At 44.8% G+C, this 24594-nt stretch overlaps 1 protein-coding gene across 8 annotated transcripts in view; it reads right to left on the bottom strand.

Annotated features, from left to right (window-relative positions):
• Window positions 1-24594, bottom strand: part of UBR3 (ubiquitin protein ligase E3 component n-recognin 3) — a 672099-nt gene that overhangs the window by 177396 nt on the left and 470109 nt on the right. For all 8 annotated transcript variants that reach the window (XM_029605729.1, XM_029605732.1, XM_029605733.1 and 5 more), the window contains one exon: window positions 17662-17767. In XM_029605729.1, the coding sequence (XP_029461589.1) occupies window positions 17662-17767 (106 nt within the window). The remainder of the gene's footprint in view (window positions 1-17661; window positions 17768-24594) is intronic.

Below are 24594 nucleotides of genomic sequence, written 5' to 3'. Positions count from 1 at the left end.
GCGCTTGTTATAAAATTTGGCGGCCACGCATTCAAGGGGGGGGGACGGGGACACTTTCACAAATCCCACACGGCGACGCATCCTGGCCTTCCCCGCTGGGAGGGAACTTCCTTACCCCCTACCCTAACCTCACTTACTCTTTCCCTCTCCTCTCCTCTCCTCTCCTCCCCACCCCCTAAACCCTTTCCCTTACCTTTCTTTTTGTCTTATTTTGTTGCTTACTGCTCCAATGGAGCAGTAGCAACTTGGGCGTGCCCTCACTCTCTTCCCCAATACAGCGGCAAATGGCTGCTGTACCGGCCGCCTCCAGTCCCGCCCCTCAGATCTCCCCTCCCCACCCCTTTTCTTTGGCCTGGCACTTCCGTACATAACAGGTGTTACTCACACAGCTGGGCCCCTTCTAAAATGTGCACGGCGCGCACAAGGCCCGGCTGCACACATAACCCCTGTTTTTTAATGTGTGCCAGCCATCTAAAATCAGCCCGTTAATTTTTTAAATATGACTAATAAAACAATTCTACAAAAGGTATAACCAGTGAGAATTTCAATTAAACTGGTAAATAATCTAACCAGGCTGGCAGGATAAGCATGAACATCCTCTCAACAGAAAATTATCCATGTGAAATTAACATATTGTAGGTCACAATATGTTTTGTATATATCCCTTGAAGCAGTAATGCTACCTATGTTCTGTCTTCAGAGTAGATGTCTGTTTCTTTATTATTCTGCCACCCAGTGTCATCTTATGATATTGCACAGCTCAGATTCTCTTCAGGGTTTTTAAGTTCTTTGCCCTGATTGGTTATTGCTAGTTGCTGATGATCTTATCAGGTCTGGTCCTGTTTGCTCTCTCTCTACATTTCTCCTCTTCCTATTGGCCCCTTGACCCTAGGAATGTCTCTCTTTCTGCAGAGACTTTCAGATGGAAGAAGGCTCTTGGCAGGCTAACATCTTTGTTGTGAGAAGCATCATCTTTACACCTCTTATTTACTATTAATGCTCAGTTACTGTCAGCTTTTAGAGAAAACTTTATACAACAGCTGTATCACTCACTGCAATCTGTACACCTAATCTTGGGACTTTCTCATTTACTGTGAGTGTTGAATTGTTCTCATTCAAATACAATTTTTTGGTAGCCAACAACTGAGTTTATCTGATATCTGCAGCTGGGGAAAAGGTTTTGGTGGTTGTTTAGGCCAGTGATGGCAAAGTTCAGTCCTCGAGTGCCACAAACAGCTAGGTTTTCAGGATATCTACAATGAATATGCATGAGAAAGATTTTATGCACTGCCTCCATTGTTTGCAAATTTATCTCATGCATATTTACTGTGGATATCCTGAAATCCTGGCCTGTTTGTGGCACTTGAGGACTGGAGTTCACCATCACTGGTCTAGGTACTGATGCTAGATAACGACAGGTAGATTTTTAAAACGTTGCTCGCACAAAAACGTCCCCATACACGCGTATGTGGGCTGTGCATGAGCATTGCAAATTTTAAGAAGCTGCGAAGTACTGCTTACATGCCCATGTGCGCATCAAGAACAAGGGGGTCAGGGCATGGGCGGCTCCTAGGTGGGGTCAAAAGTTAAACACGTAACTTCGAATTTTAGAACAGCTGACCATGGTGCGCGTCTGTGTGCTATCCGCATTACTTTACTGCTAGTCCTGATGAGCAAGTCTTGAGATATCAAGTTTTTGTGATTTTCAAGACTGCTGAACTACCATATATGAGGGGGAGAGAGAGAGCACTGTAAGAGAGACAATATAACACTATATATATAAGAGGGGTACTTTCAGCTCAGGGTGGGTTTGAATCATAAGAACCTTACCCAAATCTTTTTTAAACCCAGTTACACTAACTGCCGTAACCACATCCTCTGGCAATGAATTCCAGAGCTTAATTATGTGTTGAGTGAAAAAGAATTTTCTCTGATTTGTTTTAGTATAAACAATTTTATTGCGTTTTATACATAGAAAACGAGAACAAGCCCAGATTTGTTTTAAATGAGCCTACTTGCTAACTTCATGGAGTGCCCCTAGTCCTTCTATTGTTTGGCAGAGTAAACAACCGATTTACATGTTCAAGTCCTTCATTCCCTCCCCCAAGGCCAGGGTGCAGTGGTCTGTAGCGCACCAATGTAACACCACACACCGCAAACCTACCCAGAGTTGAAAGTGCCCCTCTTACAGTGGTAGATATATAAATTGTCATATTGGCTCTCCTATAGTGCTCTCTCTCTGTCCTCCCCTCTAGCCATAACGACATGAAAAAAATGGTTTTCCCCTTGTGTGAGCATAAGCATGTTAAAGCCCTGTTGGCAATGCGCGGAACATTTACTCGAGCCACCTCTTAGGATTATGCACACACATACACGTGGTGAGGAATTTTAAATAATGTGCATGTATATGTGCGCATGACATAAAATTGCAGCATCTCTCTGCTCACGTGCCAATACACGTGCTTATGGGTGCATGCGCATTCTTTTTAAAATTAGCCAGTGAGAGTGGAGGGCAGTACAATGAAAATATGTTGAAGATTTAAAGGAGCTATTAATCAGAGGATATAGCAGTGGTCTGGCTGTGGCAACCTTTCAGAAAAGTACATTTAGAGAACGCCCTCTGCCAATTTGGGCACGAATTGTGGTTGCTGTGTGCATCTCTCCAGGTTCATTCAGCTTTGCAAAGTCAGCTAGGAAGCAAAGTTTCAAATCCTTCCCCCCAACAGCGATTGCATTGTTAGTCTGGTTGTTCAGAGTTGTAATTGGATCCTCTCAATGCTTACTATTGTTTCAGCACTAAAGAATGCAGGACTTTACAAAACCCTGTGGTCTGTGAATATACAAATGAGACTGCACTCTGGGCAACACTGCCTGTAAGTGAAAGCATGTTTTAGCAGCCAAAGCCTTAGAGAATTATGAATCTGAAAAGGCTGGTTACCTATAGAAGATTAACAGAATGTCAGAAAACTAGTTTCTCGGTCATAAGCTTGTTAGCGCCACTGGTACAGAGAAAATTCAGCAAGCCATAAATCAATTCCAGTACAGCTGTAAATGTTAGACACCACTCTAACATCTTCAATCCTATCAAGAACCAATACCAAAGAAAATATTGACAAAAATGTCTCTCACAGGGACACTGATCTAGAATGTGACAATCTAATGCAAGGCATTATTGGACAAGCACAGCAAAAGAATTGAGACTTTAAAAGAAACTGTGTCTTAGTACTCCAGCCTTTCCAAATATTACCAAAAATCAGGCCACTTAACCCTGTCCTCAGCAAGGGCAGCCACTGCCTGGGCACATGCAGAAGATTCCCTTAGTAAACAAGATACCACTATAAGGCTAGCCAGAGCTAGAATTGAAGAACACCACATAGCAGCTGCCAAAGCTGTACCAGTGTATCAAAAACTATGTCCTAGCACTTACTTCTGAGCATGGTGACCCACTGTAACACCCGTAGCCAAGAGAGATAGCAAATGTTGCTTACCTGTAACAGGTGTTCTCACAGGACAGCAGGATGTTAGTCCTCACATATGGGTGACATCATCAGGGTGGAGCCCAATCACGGAAAACTTCTGTCAAAGTTTCCAGAAATTTGACTGGCCCCTACTGGGCATGCCCAGCATGGCACTAACCCTGCAGCCAGCAGGGGTCCCCCTTCAGTCTTATTTGATAGCTACAGGCAGTGCCAAAAATTAAAATAACAAAACGTTATGAACCCAACACCGCGGGGCGACGGGTGGGTTTCGTGAGGACTAAAATCCTGCTGTCCTGTGAGAACACCTGTTACAGGTAAGCAACATTTGCTTTCTCACAGGACAAGCAGGATGGTAGTCCTCACATATGGGTGAGTACCAAGCTGAGGATGTCCGAACATGCACCAAATGTACCCAACGGCGTGCAACAGGCACAACAACTGGGGTGGAATTTGTAGAGGGCATCCTGAACCCCACCGGGCAGGCAGAAGGGTGTTGGTACGTCACGTTGGAAATAAGTTGTGCAGGACAGATTGGCCGAAGATGGAATCTTGTCTTCCGGCTTTGTCCAAGCAATAGTGGGCTGCGAAAGTGTGGAGAGAGCTCCAGGTGGCAGCCCTGCAAATGTCAGGAAGCGGCACCGATCGTAGGTGTGCTACTGAAGTCGCCATGGCCCTCACAGAGTGTGCTTTAACATGGTCTTGGAAAGGAATGCCTGCTTGCTGATAGCAAAAAGATATGCAGTCCGCCAACCAGGAGGAGAGAGTCTGCTTACTCACAGGTTGCCCTAGTTTGTTGGGATGGAAAGAGACGAATAACCGAGTGCTCTTCCTGTGGGGAACTGTACGGTCTAGGTAGAACGCTAGAGCCCTTTTACAGTCAAGGGTATACATAGCCTGTTCCCCTGGGTTGGAGTGGGGCCTGGGAAAGAAGAAAGGTAGTATGATGGATTGATTAATGTGAAACTCCGAAACTACCTTAAGCAAAAACTTAGGGTGAGTGTGGAGTACCGCCCGGTCCTGCAGGAGTTTAGTGTAAGGCGGATAGGTAACTAGGGCCTGTAACTCACTAAAGGAAAATCACTTTCCATGTGAGATATTTTAGGTCAGAGGAGTGAAAGGGTTCGAATGGTGGTTTCATGAGCCGCCCAAGAACCAAATTAAGGTCCCAAAAAGGGGCCGGAGGACGTAAAGGTGGCTTGATATGGAGCAAGCCTTTAAGAAAACATGTCACGAGGGGTTGTACCGATATAGGGACATCCCCGACACCTTTATGGAAGGCGGCTACCGCACTGACATGCATTCTGATGGAAGAGGTCTTTAGACCTGATTCCGATAAATGCCAGAGATAGTCCAAAAACCTTGGGATTGGACAGGAAAAGGGATCAAGCGACTGCGAGGTGCACCATGATGTGTACCTTTTCCATTTATAGGAATAAGATTTTCTTGTGGAAGGCTTTCGTGAAGCAATCAGGACACGAGAAACCGAATCTGAAAGGTTAAGTGGTTGAAGAATTAACCTTTCAACATCCATGCAGTCAGGGACAAGGCCTGAAGATTGGGATGGTGTAGACATCCGTCGTTCTGAGTGATCAGAAGTGGGTGCGTTCCCAAGGATGGAGAGATCCTGGAGTATGGGAAACCACACTTGGCGTGGCCAGTGAGGTGCTATCAGGATCATGGTTCCCTTGTCCTGACAGAGCTTCACGAGAGTCTTCGAGAAAAGATGAAGCGGAGGGAATGCATAAAGCAGACCGGCTGCCCACGAGAGGAAGAATGCATCTCTGGGCTGAGAGCACTCGCTCCGAATGAGGAAGCAGTAATTGTCCACTTTGTAGCTCTGAGGAGACGCAAAGAGTTCTATTTGGGGATGACCCCATTGCTGGAAGAGAGAGGTCGCTACCGAGGGATTGAGAGACCACTCGTGCGGTTGGAATACAGGACTCAGGTTGTCTGCCAAGACATTGTGCACTCCCGGCAAATAGGTGGCCCTGAGGTACATCGAGTGGGAGAGCACTTCCGCCCAAATCTGCGCAGCTTCCTGACACAGAAGGAAGGAGCCTATGCCCCCCTGCTTGTTGATGTACCATATGGCCACCTGGTTGTCTGTCTGAATCAGGATGACGTGATTTGATAGGCAATCCTGAAAAGCTCTGAGAGCATATTGCATTGCTCAAAGCTCCAGGAAATTTATCTGGTATTTGGCTTCCTCTGGAGACCAAAATCCTTGTGACTGTAGATCGTTCACATGAGCTCCCCACCCGAGGTTGGATGCTTCAGTGGTGAGAATGAGTTGAGGATCTGGTAAGTGAAAAGGCAGTCCCTGGAGGATATTGTTCTAATCTTTCCACCAGGCGAGAGACAGACGGAGTGCGTCGGTGATGTGGACAATGGTTGACAGAGGCTGAGTCGCTTGAATCCATTCTGACCTCAAAGTCCAATGCATGACTCTCATGGCCAGGCGGGCCATTGGTGTGAGATGGACTGAGGACGCCATGTGTCCGAGAAGGACAAGGAATTGCCGAGCTGTTGCTGTATACTGAGACTGCAACTGATGAGCGAGGGACACGAGGGTTTGCACTCGTTGATGAGGTAGAAAGGCTTTTGCCTGTAAGGTGTCCAAGTCTGCCCCAATGAACGACAAGGTTTGAGATGGGACTAAATAGGATTTCTCGTAATTTATGAGAAATCCTAGAGAAATTACAGTGTGTAGGGTCAAATCCAGGGACGATAGAGCGGCTTGCTGGGTTGGGGCCCTGATTAACCAGTCGTCTAGATAGGGGTAGACGTGAACACCTTCTTTCCTGAGAAAGGCAGCGACAACCACGAGACATTTGGTAAAGACTCGTGGTGCTGGTGCTAGGCCGAATGGAAGCACCCGGTATTGAAAGTGCCTTGGGCCTACTAAAAACCTGAGGTACTTGCAATGAGCTGGAGGTCCAGAGAGCAGAGCCAGTCTCCTCTTTGTAGAAGAGGTAGAAGCGAGCCCAAGGTTACCATCTTGAACTTTTCCCGCTGGAGGTACTTGTTGAGGGCTCGTAGGTCCAGAATTGGACGAAGCCCCCCGGATTTTTTGGGGATCAAAAAGTACCGGGAATAGAACCCTAGGCCTTTTTGTGAAAGAGGAACGGGTTCTATTGCCCTTAACTGGAGAAGAAGGGAAACCTCCTGCTCCAGAAGGACAGAGTGGTCGGTTACTCTCCACACTTGTAGAGGTGGTGATTCTGGTGGAATAGCAAGAAAGTTCAGGTGGTAACCCTGAGCAATGATTGCTAGCACCCATTGGTCGGTGGTGATTGATTGCCACATGCCGTGAAAGTGGCACAATCGACCTCCCACTAGTACGCCTGGCAGAGGAATCAGGCTGCTGCTCTCCAAGGGAAAGTCAAAAACCTGAAGCAGGCCCCGGCTGGGGAGATGCTTGTGGCTTTTGCTTCCGGAGCTGGCGAGGCTGAGATTTTTTTTATAAGGCCTCATAACTCGGGACCTTGTTGGTGGAGGATAGTATTCCTTGGGCGGAAGAATGACTTCTTAGAGTCCTTCTTGAAGGGCTGTCTAGAAGGGAAGTCAGAAGGTATCGATGAGAGCTGTTTGTAGGTCTCATGATGGTTCTTTAATTCAGGCACTATTTGCTGAATCTGTTCACCGAACAGATTATCTCCTATACAAGGCAGGTCAGAGAGCCTGTTTTGTACTTCTGGGCGAAGGTCAGAAGACTTGAGCCAGGCCCAGCGTCTTGCCGAAATGGCAGTTGCAGACACTCTAGTGGAGATGTTGAAGATATCGTAAGCTGTTCTTATCTCATGCTTTCTGCCTCAAACCCCTTGTTGACAAGGATTTGAAGATGTTCTTGGAATTGGTCAGGCAGGGTTTCAGAGAAGTCCTGTATTTGCTTGAAAATTACCCTGTTGTATTGGGTCATGTACAGCTGGTAAGAAGCAATCCTGGAGATGAGCATGGCTCCTTGGAACACTCGTCGACCAATATTGTCTAGGAACTTGTGTTCCTTGACAGGAGGGGTAGAGGAGCGAGGCTTTGTCCTTTTTGCTCTCTTTTGAGCTGATTCTACCACAACTGAGTGGTGGTCAAGCTGAGATTTTTGAAAGCCAGGGGCTGACTGTACTAGATAGGTAGGGTCAGCCTTTCTGTGTACTGGGGCAATGGATCCAGGATTTTCCAAGTTCTTTTTGAGGAGGTCAAGAAGAACTTGATGAATGGGAATATAAGTGATCACTTTAGCGGCATCCAGGAACTGGAGAAGCTCCATCATCTGGTGCCTATCATCTTGCTCCGTCTGAAGCTGAAAAGGGACCAATTCTGACATTTCCTTCACAAAATTAATGAAAGAAAGGTCCTCTGGAGGAGAATGCTTTCTACTTTCAGTAGGAGAGGGAGGTGAAGATAAGTCATAGGTGCCTGTGGAAGTATCATCACCCCAGGTGTCATAAGGATCAGTAGGCTGACCTGTAGAATGAGAAGGGGGTTGGATACCCGAAGGGCCCGGCTGAGGCTCCGAGAAAATCGAAGGAATCACCGGGGGCACCGTGGACACCTTGGGGGGCATCAGTGCTGGCATCGAAGGTATCGATGGCGCCGATGTGCGTATCGCCCCCGATGAATGAATCGGTGGCGAGGGACGACATGGCATCGATGGCTGAGGCAGTACCCCCGAAGGAGGAATGCAGAATGGTGTTTCTCCTCCCGATGAAGCTGTTATCGGGGAGTGCACTGGAGCCATCGGAGACCCGGGAATCACCGGTGGAAGGGCAGTCATGAGGGCCTCCATCCGGGATAGCAGCGGTGCCAGCGCTGCTGGAATCGGGTCGGTGACTGGTTCCACTCTCGGTGCCGGTGCCAGAGGAACCTGGAGTCGTTGCATCGCCTTGTTAATGGCCTCCTGGACCAGCCAGTCCAGTTCTTCCCGGAGTCCTGGGGCAATCAGCCCCGGCTCCGTGACGGAAGAGGGAGGCTGAGGCACAGTCGGAGGGACCACCTTTACAGGCGGAATCGCGACTCCCAAACCCCGATCGGGTGAGGGTGGCCTCGATGTCCCGGTCGCAGGAGTGGTCGGTGCTGTTCCTGGATGGGGCTTCTTCGATGTGGCTCGGACGGTGGCGAGGTCGCTGATTTTGCTCCCTCGACAGTCCGAGACTTACGATGCCGATGGCGATGTTTCTCCCTACGATCCCCTCGATCTTGAGAGGGAGAGACGGGAGTCGATGGCCGTGAAGATGTCGATGGCGGGCGGTCAGCGGACAGTTGTCGATGCTGGTGCGACTTAGACGGTGCCAGTTCCGATGACGGCGATGCAAGTAGGCCACGAGGGCCAAACTCCAACAGGATAAAGATCATACAAGAGACTAAATGCTCAGTAGAATCTATATGGGTAGAAATCCCATGTGTGTTGGGTAAGAGTATAGTGATAGGAGTATACTACCATCCACCTGGACAAAATGGTCAGACAGATGATGAAATGCAAAGAGAAATCAGGGAAGCTAACCAATTTGGCAGTGCAATAATAATGGGAGATTTCAATTACACCAATATTGACTGGGTAAATGTAACATCACGACTTGCTAGAGTCAAAGTTCCTGGATGTAATAAATGACTGCTTCATGGAGCAAATGGTTCAGGAACCAACAAGAGAGAGAGAGAGCTATTTTAGACTTAATTCTTAGTGGAATGCAGGATTTGGTGAGAGAGGTAACTGTGGTGGGGCCACTTGGCAACAGTGATCATAACATGATCAAATGTAAACTAATAACTGGAAGGGGACAATAAGTAAATCTGCAGCTCTAACAATAAACTTTCAAAAGGGAAACTTTGATAAAATGAGGAAAATAGTTAGAAAAAAACTGAAAGGTGCAGCTGCAAAGGTTAAAAGTGTTCAACAGGCATGGACATTGTTTAAAAATACAATTCTAGAGGCGCAGTCCATATGTATTCCACACATAAAGAAAGGTGGAAGGAAGGCAAAACGATTACCATCATGGTTAAAAGGTGAGGTGAAGGAGGCTATTTTAGCCAAAAAAACATCCTTTAAAAATTGGAAGAAGGATCCATCTGAAGGAAATAGGATAAAACATAAGCATTGCCAAGTTAAGTGTAAAACATTGATAAGACAGGCGAAGAGAGAATTTGAAATGAAGTTGGCCATAGAGGCAAAAACACATAATAAAAACGTTTTAAAATATATCTGAAGCAAGAAACCTGTGAGGAAGTCTGTTGGACCATTAGATGCCCGAGGGGTTAAAAGGGCTCTTAGGGACGATAAGGCCATTGCAGAAAGACTAAATGAATTCTTTGCTTCCGTGTTTACTATGAGTTCCTGAGATGGTTTTCAGGGGTGATGAGGCAGACGAACTGAATGAAATCACTGTGAACCTGGAAGATATAGTAGGCCAGATTGACAAACTGAAGAGTGGCAAATCACCTGGACCGGATGGTATCCATCTTAGGGTACTAAAGGAACTAAAAAATGAAATTTCTGATCTATTAGTTAAAATTTGTAACCTATCATTAAAATCATCCATTGTACCTGAAGACTCACCATGGAGCAATACAGAGGCATTATGACAGTTTTCATTTTATTCACCATTCCCTTTCTAATAATTCCTAACATTGTTTGATTTTTTTTGACTCCACAGCACACTGTGCAGACAATTTCAATGTAATATCCACTATGACACCTAGATCTCTTTCCTGGGTGATAGCTCCTAATATGGAACCTAACATCGTGTAACTACAGCATGGGTTATTTTTCCCTATATGCATCACCTGCATGGTCACCGCATCTCAAAAAAGATATAGTTGCATGGAGAAGGTACAGAGAAGGGCAACTAAAATGGTAAAGGGGATGGAACAGCTCCCCTATGAGGAAAGACTGAATAGGTTAGGGCTGTTCAGATTGGAGAAGAGACGGCTGAGGGGGGATATGATAGAGGTCTTTAAGATTCTGGGCTTGATGGACCCTTGGTCTGACCCAGCATGGCAAATTCTTATGTTCTTATGGTGCTCCTGATGAGCCAGTCATCCAGGTAAGGCAACACATGTCCTGAAATTCAGGCAGTAACAGTGTTGTACAACACTGTACAACACGGTCGGTGGTAATAGGAGGCCAGCGGTCTAGGAATAGACACAGCCAGTCCCCGACTTCCACTGTTATGCTCCGGCTTGTGGACCCTTGGCCGACAAGAGGATGGTATACCTTTCGGAAGGTCCGTAGGCTCTCTTGTCGAGTGGCGAGGCAGAACAGGAGGCGGGACCAGCTGACCCTTGTCACTGGAGGCTGAGGCGAATACGGAGGCGATGAAGAGACGAGATGAGGCGCTGAGTCTTCACCACTGGTGGTCTGTGGTCCCCCCGGGACTTAGGTGGACCTAGGGAGGTCAGAGCAACGGTGCAAAGGCCAACTGGAGCTTCGCCCTGGAAGCCTGCGGTCCCCCAGGAAGAGCCCGTAGGGACCTGGGCCGCTGGGACTTAGGTGGCCCTTGGAGATGGAGTCTTGGAGGAGTCCTAGGTCGAGTGCCAGAGGGTCGTCGCTCACCAGTCCAAAGTCGTGCACCAGAGAATTGCCGCTTGCCAATCCGAAGTCAGGAACCAGAGAATCACCGTAAGCCAATCCGAAGTCAGGAACCAGGAACACCGAGACGTAACAGGAGCAAGAAGCAGGACCTCACCGAGGCAAGCAGACTCAAACAACACTCGCAAGAGACGCTGCCAAGTCGAGGAATGAGCAGAGGAAGCCTCCCTATATACTTCCTCTGCTCTGGATCATTGGAAGCAGGTGAGTCTAGTTAAAGGGACCAGGTCCCTTTAAATGCAAATGAGTTGATGGCGGCCATCTTGGATCCCATGGCGGCGGCCATCTTGGATTCTCCCGGGGAGGCTAGGAGGGCTCCCGGCGAGTGGGTAGCCCGCGGGCCCACTCCAGCCTGCAGGAATGACTGCCCTGGGTCCGGGCTTCCTTTGGGCTGTTTGCTGCGGCGGGTCGCCGCCACGGCCAGGTAGGGGGGGCGCGCCCGCGGTCGGCCGCGAAACACAACATCCACCCTCTCGTCGCTAGTCAAAAGCCCACAGCTGGACTGGGCTGTGGCGCAGATTGGGGCCTGGAGGCACGCTGTTGGAGAGGCATTGTTTCCACAAGTTCCTGTTGTATTGAGCCATGTGTAGCTGGTAGGTGGTGATATGGGCAATAAGAATTACCCCTTGAAAGACCCTCCTTCCAAGGGTGTCCAAGGCCCTATGCTCTCAGCCTGGAGGGGCAGAGGAATGAGTACGAGATCTCTTGGCCTTTTTTAAGGCCACAGATTGGTGGGGGAGCTGGTATTTCTGAAAGCCAAGGTCCTGTTGGACCAAATTAAGGGCATCTGTCTTCCTGAGCCCATGTATAGAAGTTCTAAGAGAATTTCATGAATTGGGATGGCTACTACCTCCCTTCCATCAAAAGTCCAGCATTTTGTGGCAGACTCCTCCTCCATGAGGAGCCGGAAAGGAATGGCTTCCGCCATAGCCCGAATAAAGTCAGAGAAGGAGAGGTCTTCTGGGGGAGAGAGACGCCTCTCATCCAGCAGAGAAGGATCGGAAGGCAATCCAGGCCATAAGAACCTGGCAAGTACCCATTGACTTATTACCTATGCAACATCACATCTCATCAGTAGTCATCAAATCATAATTTTACAACATACAATTATTTTAACATTTAAAACTGTTACTTGAAATGCACAATTTTCATATGTTTCCTCAATCCTTAATTTTAGTCAAATTTCACTATACTTGGGCATTTCTGCTAATGTCATAAAACCCTTGCAATTATTTCAGAATTCCGCTGACCACATTTTGACAAATACTTGACTGAAAGAATGTACTGTATTACCCCTGTGAGATTGACATAATTGGCATCGGTAGCATGGGATCTTCTTAGTGTTTGGGTAATTGCCAGGTTCTTGTGGCCTGGTTTGGCCTCTGTTAGAAACAGGATGCTGGGCTTGATGGACCCTTGGTCTGACCCAGCATGGCAAGTTCTTATGTTCTTTGCATTGGCTCCCAATATCCTTTCAAATACAATATAAAGTTTTACTCATAATTTTCAATCTGTTGTATAATAACTCCACTATCTGGTTTAGTACCTCATTGCGTATACACAAACTACCACGACATTTATGCTCTGCAAATAAGAACTTCTTGAATGTGCCTACAACAAAGATGGATAGCCTGGATTTGACAAGCAATCGAGCTTTTTCAGTGGCAGGACTCAAGTTGTGGAACTTACTACCGGATACACTACAAGAGATTACAGATGTGAAAGTATTTAAAAGGGATCTTAAGATCTATTTATTCAAACAGGCTTTTAGTAATTAGTTTATCTCAGGTATGTTATTATGAACTGTGAATGACCTTAAAGGCAAAAGTGTTCAACTGGGATCGTAGACTTTATCTAACCTGCAAGATCATTCTTTATTGTGCGATGCGCCGATATTGAGTGCAGTATTATTAAAATTAAGGGAAGGGGAGGAGTTTGGGTAGAATTATCTCCCGACCGGCTGCCCACTATCGCCCTCATAGCGCTACAGGAAAAGATGTAGTTATTTTCCGCGGTGCTGCTGAGGATAATGTGAAAAACATTATCGCCCGCAGCACTGCCGAGAGATAACTCCGCCCAATCCTCGCCCACACTCCTCCCCTCCCTGTTTTTGTTAATTTTAATGTTTTAAATATTATGTATGTATTCTGTAAACTGCTTTGAACGCTATTGTAGATCGCAGTATATACAATTTTTTTAAATAAATAAACTTTGGTGAGACAGACTATTGTATTTTGCCCAGAAGGGGTTCTTTTTATGGCAGTACACCTTTCAAGTCGAAGGTAGGGGAGTTAACTCTCTTATTAGAAAGGTTTGTCTGATAGGGAAGAAGTCTATATTAATTACATGGTGTGACCATTTGCTTCCCTCATACTGATCCTGGAGGAATATTTTTCATACAGATGGAGAATATGGATACCACCTGGTCCTTTAAATTAAAATTTGTTGAGATTTGGAACTCTATTTACAGATGTTATCTCCAAGGGCAAGGAGGGCTGTGATCAATTACCCATAAAAAGTTCCCAATCTGTTGTGACCTGGGGCTGGAACACATATTGAGTGGGTTGCTGTGAGCTGTTTCCTCTTTACCTACATTCTTGCTGAGGGGCCCATCTATTTATTTATTTTATTTATTTAAATGATTTATATACCGGAGGTTCCTGTATAATATACATATCACCCCGGTTCACAAGGAACAGTAACTGTCGCTACATTTAGCGGTTTACATAGAACAGAATAAGAATAAAACAGGAGTTTTTACATTGAACAAATTAAGTAAACAAGTTTTAACATTGCAAAAATTAATCTAAGTAGGTTACTTTTCTTCGTGTTCTTGGCTCTAGGGGAAAGCTTGTTTGAACAGCCAAGTCTTAAGGTTCTTTTTAAATGTAGAGTGGCATGGTTCCAGACGAAGGTCTGGAGGGAGCGAGTTCCAAAGTGAAGGGCCCGCTGTGGATAATGCACGTTTCCTCAGAACGGATTTCGCCGGTTGTGAGATTAGTCTGTTCTGATAGGCGCTTCTGGTTGGTTTCACGGATGTGTGTAGTTGAATTGGAAATGTTAGGTTGAGAGGTGCGATGTTGTGTAAGGCCTTATGTATCATCATTAAAGACTTAAACTGGATCCTGAATTTAATCGGAAGCCAGTGGAGATGGTGGAGGATTGGGGTGATATGATCTCTTTTTTTGGCATTTGATAGAATTCTTGCAGAGGCGTTCAGGACCATCTGGAGTGGTTTGATGGTGCATGCTGGTAGGCCTAGGAGGAGAGAGTTACAGTAATCCAGCTTAGTGAGAATGATGGCTTGTAGAACCATGCGGAAGTCTCTGTAAAGGAGGAGTGGTTTGAGTTTCTTTAAAGTTTGAAGTTTAAAGAAACATTCTTTTGTTGTGTTGTTGACGAATTTGTTGAGATTGAGTCTGCTGTCTATGATGACTCCCAGGTCTCTAACTTGTTGCGTGGTGGGGAGTCCTGCAGTGACCGGAAGTTGGTTAGTATTAGAATGTGAGGAGGGGGTATAGTTTTCCGGTGCTATAATGAGGATTTCAGTTTTGTTTTTGTTTAGAACCAAGTTGATGCTGGTGAGTAGATTGTTAATAGCTGACAGACATTTATTCCAGTATGAAATAGCTTTGTGTAGGGAATCTTCTATAGGGATGAGGATTTGAATATCATCCGCGTATAGGTAATGTCTTAGCTTAAGGTTGGTGAGAAGTTGACAGAGCGGGAGCAGATAAATGTTGAAAAGAGTCGGGGATAGGGATGATCCTTGTGGTACCCCCCTCTTGGATTCGACGGTATGGGACTCTTTGTTATTTATCTTGACCTTGTATGATCTGTTCTCCAAAAACGATTTGAACCAGTTAAAAGCTACTCCTGTAATGCCAATGTCTATTAGGCGTTGTAGGAGGCATGAGTGGTTTACGGTATCAAACGCAGATGAGAGATCTAGGAGAGCGAGGAGGCAAGGTTTGCCCTTTTCTAGGTTGAAAATGATAGTATCGGATAATGATGTTAATAATGATTCAGTGTTCATAGTCTTACGAAAGCCAAATTGGTTTGAGGTGAGGATATTGTTTTCGTCAAGATATTCAGTAAGTTGTTTGTTTACAACTTTCTCCATAACTTTGGCAATGAAAGGGAGGTTTGCTATGGGTCTAAAGTTAGCTGGGTCTGTGGTGGGTAAGTTGGGTTTTTTGAGGAGTGGCTTGAGCATGGCTAACTTGAGTTGGTTCGGGACATGTCCTTGGGTGAAGGAGCAGTTAATGATGTCTGCTAAAGGTTTGGCTATGGTGTTGGTGATCAGACTCAATTTGTTGGATGGAATATGGTCTGATGGATGGGAGGATGGTTTTATCTTTTTGAGAATATTCTCTATTTCTAAAGAGGATGTGAGTTCAAGAGTGTTGAGCACTGGTAGTGAAGTGTTGGGTTGTTTGATATTTGGGTGCGATGATTGTTGATCTGTTGGGAGTGGTGGTTGTTGAGCGGTTGAGAGTGGTGTTTGTTGGGCGGTTGATTGCGATGATTGGGGGGTGAGGTTGATTACATGTTTTGGATGTGTAGATGGTCGCTTGAGTGGGGCTAGGAGTGAGGTGATTTTGTTGTCGAAGAAGTCTGCCAGTTCGTTCGCTTTATTGAGTGCTTGATCGTCTGGAATGGTAGGTGCTGGGGGTTTTGTGAGGGTTGATACAAAGGAGAAAAGAGCTCTTGAATCAAAAATGAGGTGGTGGATTTTTTTGGAAAAAAATATTTTCTTTGTTTTGTTGATGTTGTTTCTGTATGAGTTAAGGCATGATTTGTAGATGAGGAGGGTGGTTGAAGATGGGTTTTTTCGCCAATTTTGTTCCTTGCATCTTAACTCGTGTTTATCTAATGAGGGATCACAAGGCATCAAGCCTCTCCAGACCTTTGCTCTTCTGGGGGTTGGGTTTTGAGGGTGGGAATGATTGGGTGTAGAGATGTTACTTAACTGGTATCTGCTCAATTTGGAGGGTTTTTATGTATGGACTTTTTTAGTTTTAGCCTATATTGTTCTGATCTGTATCTGACTTAAGTATGAGTGTTTATGGACCAGTTGTACATGTTGGATTACTCTCAAGCTCAACTCCTACCTCTGATTCTAAGGGTGGAGGATGGGGGAAGAAAATATGAAAAAACCAATGGATCATCGTGAACTATTATATACTATGCTTGATGTACATAAAAAAAACAGTGTGTATCAGGAGTTTGTTTTCTTTATTCAATGAACATTAAAACTGAGAATAATGTCTCTATAGGCAAAGGGAGAGTTTTCTTGGTTCTCTTCAATAATTGGAAGATGGGGAGGTTGTCCCTCCACCCCCCAAAAAGTCAGAGGTGCGAGACCAACTACTCTCTTATCATTCCTGCCCAGGTCTTCCAGTCTCCCAGCATCTCCTATCACTATTTCTGTAGAGCAGTTACAGCCCTGGTCCCACAGCAACAACTTCAGCAGAAAAATTCAGCGTGGGGCCTATGAAATCTTATAGGCCCTGCATCCTCCTCCTGCAAGAACTCCTATTACCATGGTAGCCCATGTAAGAGAGCATGATGTCATAGGACTTGTCACCTCACAAGGCCCTGTGCTGAAGTTTCCTACAGAATTGCTGCTGTAGGGTCAGCGCTACTCCATAAGACAAGTACTGCCAGAACAGTGGCGGGTCTGGATGAAGGCATGGCAGTAGGGGCAGTGCTGCAGCACCAATGAAAATCTTGTGCTGGAGGTAGTTGCCTACATTGCCTTTTCCTAAATATGTGCCGCCTTCTGTTATTTTTCCCTGTGTCTGTCTGCCTGCACTGCTCTTTCCAAAACTGCTGGAAGTGTGGGGGTGGGGCAATTGGCTTTTAAGATGAAGTGCTGGGTAGTCCTTGACTGTTTCCCATATAAAAATAATAGGGATTTTTTTTTGGAGGTTTAGTTCTCCAAAAATACTGGCCCAATGTTACTAGTTTTCAAACTTGTCCAAGATACTCACATTTTCTTCTTGCAAGCCAGAGTTAGTTAATTTCTGTCCCTTTTTGGAGAGTTACTGGGTATATGGAAAACAGCCAGAACCTGATCCCTTTTATATAATTCTTTTTTACATTTAATATGTTGGAAAGTATAAAATGATTAGCATTCCAATATATGAAGCCAATATATGCTTAAAACATGGAAGAGGTAATGGCAATCCATTGAAGTAACTTGTTCAACATACCTGGAGCTTTATCATTTCTGTAGAAGATGCAAAAGACTAGACTAGTGAATGTGCTGCTTACTTTTCAATTTCCTCTCAATACAAGAATGATACTCTCTTAGCCATGCCTTCCAGCTTCATAGACTTCAATGGCTTCACTCAAATTCATATCAGAAATAACCCTAACATATTTATTAAAGGACACCAAAATATTTTCATTCAGGACTCCGCAGTTTAAGAAATAGAATGCTTGATTATCTGGTTGGAAATACACAACAGCTTTGTGGGAAAATCTTTTATAGCAAGTATTTTTGCTCATTATCTTTCCTTCCCTGAACACTTTTTCACAACCTTAACCTAGTTTTTAATTTAAGATAATTGAGATATAAATGTACTTAAAACTTACCGTGAATCCCTGTCCTCCAAAAGCCGCGTTAGTTTCCTCCAAGGGTTATAGTTGGAATCAATGCTGTAGAGGTGCATGTGCATAGCCAATACATGAAATAGCTGGTCTGAGTTGTTTGGGGGGGAGGAGGGGGAGAAAAAAAAAAAAAAAAGATCAAATGATAATATGCACAATTTATGGAAAAAATGACTTCAGCTCAGATCAAAATGGGCTTTTTAAAATTTGGCATAAAATTATTGATGTGGATAAACAATCTTCTTTCAATGATTCAAAATATGCTAAATATTCTTCTGTACATTAAGTACATTTAGGGTACTAAATGACAAACATGCAAGAGAGTGGGTGGCTTAGGAATTTTATTTTCATAATCTTGACATGACTGCATTGATTTTCAGCAGACGTTTTTACACACGATTATCCCCAACACATATATCCTGTTTGAAATACATTTTACTTGAAATTAGGTTTCTCAAACAGGTTTAACAGCCACAGAAAATTCTGTAAAGTGCCTACATTTGAAAATTTTAAGGAAATGCTAGACAAACAATCCCCTAGATTCATCAATCTACTATAATTTATAGCAGAATGATGAGTCGTGAAAAAAAAAAAGGAGGCGGGGATAGTGGGCAACCGGCCATATCACAGAGGTGCGTTTTTGCCTGCCACGGTTGCAGCCATGTTTGCCCACTATTGCCCCCATAGCGTAATATCAAAAGGTGGCGTTATTTCCAGTGCTACTGCCGGCGATGAAGTGTAAAACATTATCACCTGCAGCGGTACTAGAAGTACATTTTTTTTTTGCCTGCCCAAAACCCACCCTAACCACTCCCCTTTCCCGAATTTAAATATTACTGACGCAATGCGGTAGTTATCATGTGGGTTAGGGCCCTAATATATGCGATAACAGCCTATCGCGTTTTAAAGAATGACCCTAAAAGTGAGTTAATGAAAGTCAAACAAGTAATGCAAGTTTATGGGACAGCATCTATTTCAGTTTGCAAAATGTCATGTTTGCTATGGGGTAGATTTTCAAAAAGCGCGAATAGGCCTACTTTTGCTTGCGCATCAGACTCAAGCAAAAGTACGCCTGATTTTAGTAGATACGCGCGGAGCCGCGCGTATCCACTAAAATCCCTGGATCGGTGCGCGCAAGGCTATTGATTTTGTATAGCCGGCGCGCGCCGAGCCGCGCTGCCTACCCCGTTCCCTCCAAGGCCGCTCCGAAATCGGAGCGGCCTCGGAGGGAACTTTCCTTTGCCCTCCCCTCACCTTCCCCTCCCTTCCCCTACCTAACCCACCCGCCCGGCCCTGTCTAAACCCCCCCCTTACCTTTGTCGGGGGATTTACGCCTCCCGGAGGGAGACGTAAATCCCCACGCGCCAGCGGGCCTCCTGCGCGCCGGGCCGCGACCTGGGGGCGGGTACGGAGGGCGCGGCCACGCCCCCGGGCCGTAGCCACGCCCCCGTACCCGCCCCCAAAACGCTGCCGACACGCCCCCGAAACGCCGCGACGACCAGGCCCGCCCCCGACACGCCCCCCTCCGAGAACCCCGGGACTTACGCGAGTCCCGGGGCTCTGCGCGCGCCGGGAGGCCTATGTAAAATAGGCTTCCCGGCGCGCAGGGCCCTGCTCACGTAAATCCGCCCGGTTTTGGGCGGATTTACGCGAGCAGGGCTCTGAAAATCCGCCCCTATGTTTCCATGATCAGTGTCACTATATACATTAGGAGAGAATGCCATTACAATTTTTTTTTCAAGGCCCATTTTTTGAATACCTATTTACATCATTTTTAATTTGACAATTATAAAAAGGAACATTCTTAGCAAATGCATAGTATAACCCAGAAAATATTTTTAAGCATTGTGCATTTACAGGCAAATTTTAAAAGCCCTATGCACACCAAAATCGGGAGAAATGCACATTAATTGGGCTGGTGCATGTCGAGCAGATTTTATAAGCCGGCCATATACACGCATATCTCTCGCTATGTGAAAAAGGGGCGGTGAATGGGAGTGGTCTGAGCAGGGCATGGGCATGTTGGGTGAAGGTGAAAAGATGTGCGCGTTTGCTATAAAATGCATGCGTCTCTGCCCCTACAAGCCAACAAATACACATACATGTGCGCCCACGTGGCTGTTTCAAAGTTACTGCCTAGCATTTACTTTTCCTTTGAAAATTATCCCAGAAGCTACTTGTATACGTTTACACCTGCTTTTGTGAGAGTATTTTTTTTTTTTTAAGGAAAGTACTGAATGCACATGAGTGCAAACTCCTTTCTTTCAGTGCAGTAACATCCTTTATCATCACAATAAGATCACTACATTTCAACATTTGCCTAATTAGGATAAGCCAAAAATAAATATTAAAAATGAACATAATAAAATATGCAGTTGACTGACTAGAAATGTTTTATTTTTGCTGATCATCAACAGCAATTTGTAGTTCTATTGTGATATTTTCCACCCTGCCCCTGCTTATTCGATCACTTTCTGGTGATCATTTTAAGTTATTGTTTTTTTTTTGTTTGTTTGTTTGTTTTTAAAGCAGTAGTGCTTTCTACCAACAGCAAAATAAGGTTGCCCCCCTGTAACCAGTGTGTTCTCTATGGACAGCAGGTTAATCAGCAATACAAATGGGTGATGCCATTCGATAGTGCCAACGTGAAGCATTTCCTAGAAAACTCTAGATAAGCTTCAAAAGAATTTTCTTACAATAGAGAGAACTTCTCACCTAGCTGCCACTGCACAGGGACCCCTCAGTTCTACATAACAGCTTAAAGAAATTAAACTCCATAAAGGAAGGAGGTCGGGTATGTATGATTGATTCCCAGCATCCTCCACTAAACCGTTGCAGATGCTCCAGAACGCTGCCGCAAGGATTCTAACCAACTCTAGTAGAAGGGAACATATCACACCCATACTCAAGAATCTACATTGGCTTCCCATCAACTTCAGAATCCTTTACAAGTCCCTCACTATCATACACAAAACCATCCATAAGCAGTCCTCACTCCAGCTAAAAATACCGTTCCACATTCACTCCTCTATGAGACCAATCAGAAATGCCTACAAAGCGTCTCTCCATGCCCCTCCCACTAAGTCTACACTCCACCCATCATTAAGGAAATGAGCCTTCTCCACTGCCGGACCGTCCCATTGGAACGCTTTATCCCCGACCTACGACAGGAATAATGCCCGCTTAACTTTAGAAATTGAAAACCTGGTTATTCACACAAGCCTTCCCTTAATAGCCCACGACACAAATACGGACTTCATATGCAGTTATCGTGCAATTTTATTTATTTTATTATTTATTTTATTTGAGGTTTCTTATATACCGATAGCCGTTTGCACATCGTATCGGTTTACATACAACTAATAACTTATGGGCAAAGCCCCTTACAAAGAACAGTAGAACAATGTGGAAAACAAATATACAGAAGATATAATTGTAATAAATAGAACTATACAATAAAATACAAGAGATATATATGTATGTGAGAACAGGGAGTATAAGAGTTACATAGGCAACTATATTCATAAAGATATCTTAAGGAGAACACTTATGCTGGAGGGGTCATGATACTATCAATGCAATAACTTTAAAACTATAACACATTGTCGTTAGAAGGTGTAAAAACAGCAGTGTGGAGCTGAATAATTTAGAAATTCAAATGGTGGGTAGGGGAAAACAAAATAATGGAGATAAGGAGGGTGGAAGAGAGAAAGAGGGTGAGGGAAAGGTACAATGGAGGGCATATAGAGGGTAGAATAGAGGGAGGATCATGAGCTATACGGGGGTGTCAAAGCGGTTATGAGTGTAGCAGAAAGGGCTTAGGGGGGTGAGAATCAGATACGAGGGTTAGCTTAACGATATCGAGTTGAAGGATATCGTGTTGTAGGGTCTTCCTCATTGGGAGGGGGGAGCATGTGGGTAGGCCTGTAAGAACAACCATGTTTTTAGTTTTTTTTTTAAGTTAGGGGTTGAGGTCTCAATTTGATGTAATTTAAGTGTAATTTTCTATCCCTTCCCCGACCCCCAGTTGCTCCCCCCCCCCCCTTCTTCCCCCAGATAGCCCTCTCCACCATAATTTCTTAACCTAATCGCAGAGTTCTGTCCTGGTCGAATTTATTTATTCCCTCGAGGTTTTTCTGTATTTATCTTGTTAAACACTTGATACATGTTTTACTGTACTTTAATACATGTGATGCTTTACTTACATGTTATACTTTACTTTACATGTTATGCTTTACCTCACTTTAATTCTATTACTTATATTTAATTCTCTACCTAAATCTGGTTCTAAGATATTAGTTATTTGTAACTTTTTTTTACAAGGTTTGGGTTCGATGTAAACCGGTGTGATAAGAATCTTTGTCTTGAACATCGGTATAGTAAAAAGATGTAAATAAATATTACTGTACAAAGAGAACACTCGACCCAAGTGAACAGCTTTGTTTTCTCTGAGGATAAGCAGTATAAATCAGTCACACAAATAAGAATTCTTAGTTAAGGGTTGGATTCCAAAACAAAAACAAATAGTAAAAAAAAAAAAAATACATAAAAAAAATTAAAAAACCAGCAGCAAGTGTTGCCAAATGGATAAAACAATTATAATTGGGTAAGATTCATTTTTTTTAAATCTATTGTTGGGATTACTACCTGATAATCCCCTTTTCCTTAGTGTAGACAGATGGACTCAGAACAAATGGGATAGTATCCGCGTGCTAGCAGTTGGAGACGGATCTGACGTCAGCACGGGGGCGTATATATCCCCACAGGAAGCGTAGCTATTCAGTAATCTTCCTTGCAAAAGCTGTTATAGATGTGTGTACTGACGCTCAGTGAAAAAAGTGAAACAGGATTCCCCTGACCGATTGACAGTAGCTGGAGACCGCCAGCATTCCCAACCGGAAGGCGTGGACACCTGGTAGAGTGTACGCTCTTATGGAAACAGATGACATGGCGTACCTTGAATCGGTGATACCCATGTACGCAGGCAGCTGGGCGGGATGCTGAGTCCATCTGTCTACACTAAGGAAAAGGGGATTATCAGGTAGTAATCCCAACATTTCCTGGCGTGTAGCCAGATGGACTCAGAACAAATGGGATGTACAAAAGTTTTACTCCCAGCCTGGGCGGGAGGCTGCCTGAGGCCCATGTAGTACCGCCCTCGCAAATGCCGAGTCCTCCCCGGCCTGAACATCCAGACGATAGAACCTGGAGAAGGTATGGAGGGAAGACCAAGTCGCCGCTTTACAGATTTCCGCAGGCGATAGCATCCTGGATTCTGCCCAAGATGCTGCTTGTGCTGTGGTAGAATGAGCCTTGACCTGTAGAGGCGGAGACTTCCCGGCCTCTACGTACGCTGCTCTGACAACTTCTTTAATCCAGCGGGCGATGGTGGGCCGTGAGGCCGCTTCACCTAGCTTCTTCCCACTGTACAGGACGAACAGATGGTCCGTCTTCCGTAGGTCATGTGTAAGTTCCAAATATCTGGGCAGCAATCTGCCAATGTCGAGATGGCGTAACAAACGCCCTTCTTCAGATTTCTTCAGACCCGCCGTGGTAGGCAAGGATATGGTTTGATTAAGTAGTCTTGGAAAGCACGCTCAACTAGCGTGCAGGCACTCCAAACTGCTTTGGAGACGGAAATTACTGAATAGCTACGCTTCCTGTGGGGATATATACGCCCCCGTGCTGACGTCAGATCCGTCTCCAACTGCTAGCACGCGGATATTATCCCATTTGTTCTGAGTCCATCTGGCTACACGCCAGGAAAATATATTTTATTACATTAACCTTTTGATTTATATGTCATCCTACTCCAATAAAGGACTCCGGGATATTAGAGAACATTTCAGAACATATATATTAAATACAGCAGCATATACAGCAAAAACCATAATATATCAAATACAATAGAATATAAAATAACTAATCAAAAAGGCTGTAACTTATCTTTCCTTTCCCCTCCTCTCACAGGGGAAAAGGACAAAATTCTATACCATTCCCTGAGGAGGATGGAATTGGGAGACACACAGACTGCCTTGTTGGAAGTCAGTGTCTAAACAGTAATGAAAACTAAGATGAGTGAATTGAACTCAATCATAGCTTTACAAATTTCCCCGATAGAGGCTGATCAAAGATCAGTCACCAATGCCACCTTAGATCTAACATTGATTCTTAACATACATTTCTATCATTAAACCTGCCAGGAGTCTTCACCCTGGGCGAGAGGTACTTTTGGGAAGTGTGCAAAGACTTAAGACCTTATATTGTTGTATGCCAGTATTTCTGGAAGATGACTTTTCCACCCATCTAGGATACCCTTTGTCCTCCTGGGAAGGCTTGCTTTTCCATGTCCTAGAGTGTAAGTTTTCCTGGCCTAGATACTTAGAGACCCTTGCACATGTGATGGGGGCTTTGCCTGTGACTAAATATAATCCCCAGATTTTTCCAGCTATGGCCAGTGGGAGCGAGTTTGCATTTTTGAATCCTCCCTTTGCCAAAGCCCCACCTTTTTGGGGGTTAGTCTTCAGAAGGTTATAAGTATCCTTGCATATTCAGTGCTTTAGAGGGTTAGGCACAGCTGAAGAGGCCAGGAGGAAGGAGTCAGAGATCCTTGCCAGGATCTCAGCAGAGAGGGCTTGCAGCTGGAGATCACCCCTTGATCTCAGAGCAGAGGTGAGATATAGAAGGAGAGCTGTTTGAGATTCATCCAGAGTCTCAACTGAGGAGAAGTATTTGATTATTGGAGATTTTTTGACTTCTTGGTCTGAAGGGAAGGGAAGGGAAGGGAAGGGAAGCCCCCCCCCCCCCCCATCTCCTGAGGATTGGGATTGGATATCTTTTTGTCCAAGCCATCAGATAAGCAAGGTGCAGAGAGAATGAGAGGCTTTTGAAAAGAGAATAAAGAACCTCAACATTGGA

The sequence above is a fragment of the Rhinatrema bivittatum genome, chromosome 6, assembly GCF_901001135.1.
Source record: "Rhinatrema bivittatum chromosome 6, aRhiBiv1.1, whole genome shotgun sequence".
NCBI classification, from domain to species: domain Eukaryota; kingdom Metazoa; phylum Chordata; class Amphibia; order Gymnophiona; family Rhinatrematidae; genus Rhinatrema; species Rhinatrema bivittatum.
The sequence above is the reverse complement of the archived record's forward strand: the minus strand, read 5'-3'. Positions and strand labels throughout refer to the sequence as shown.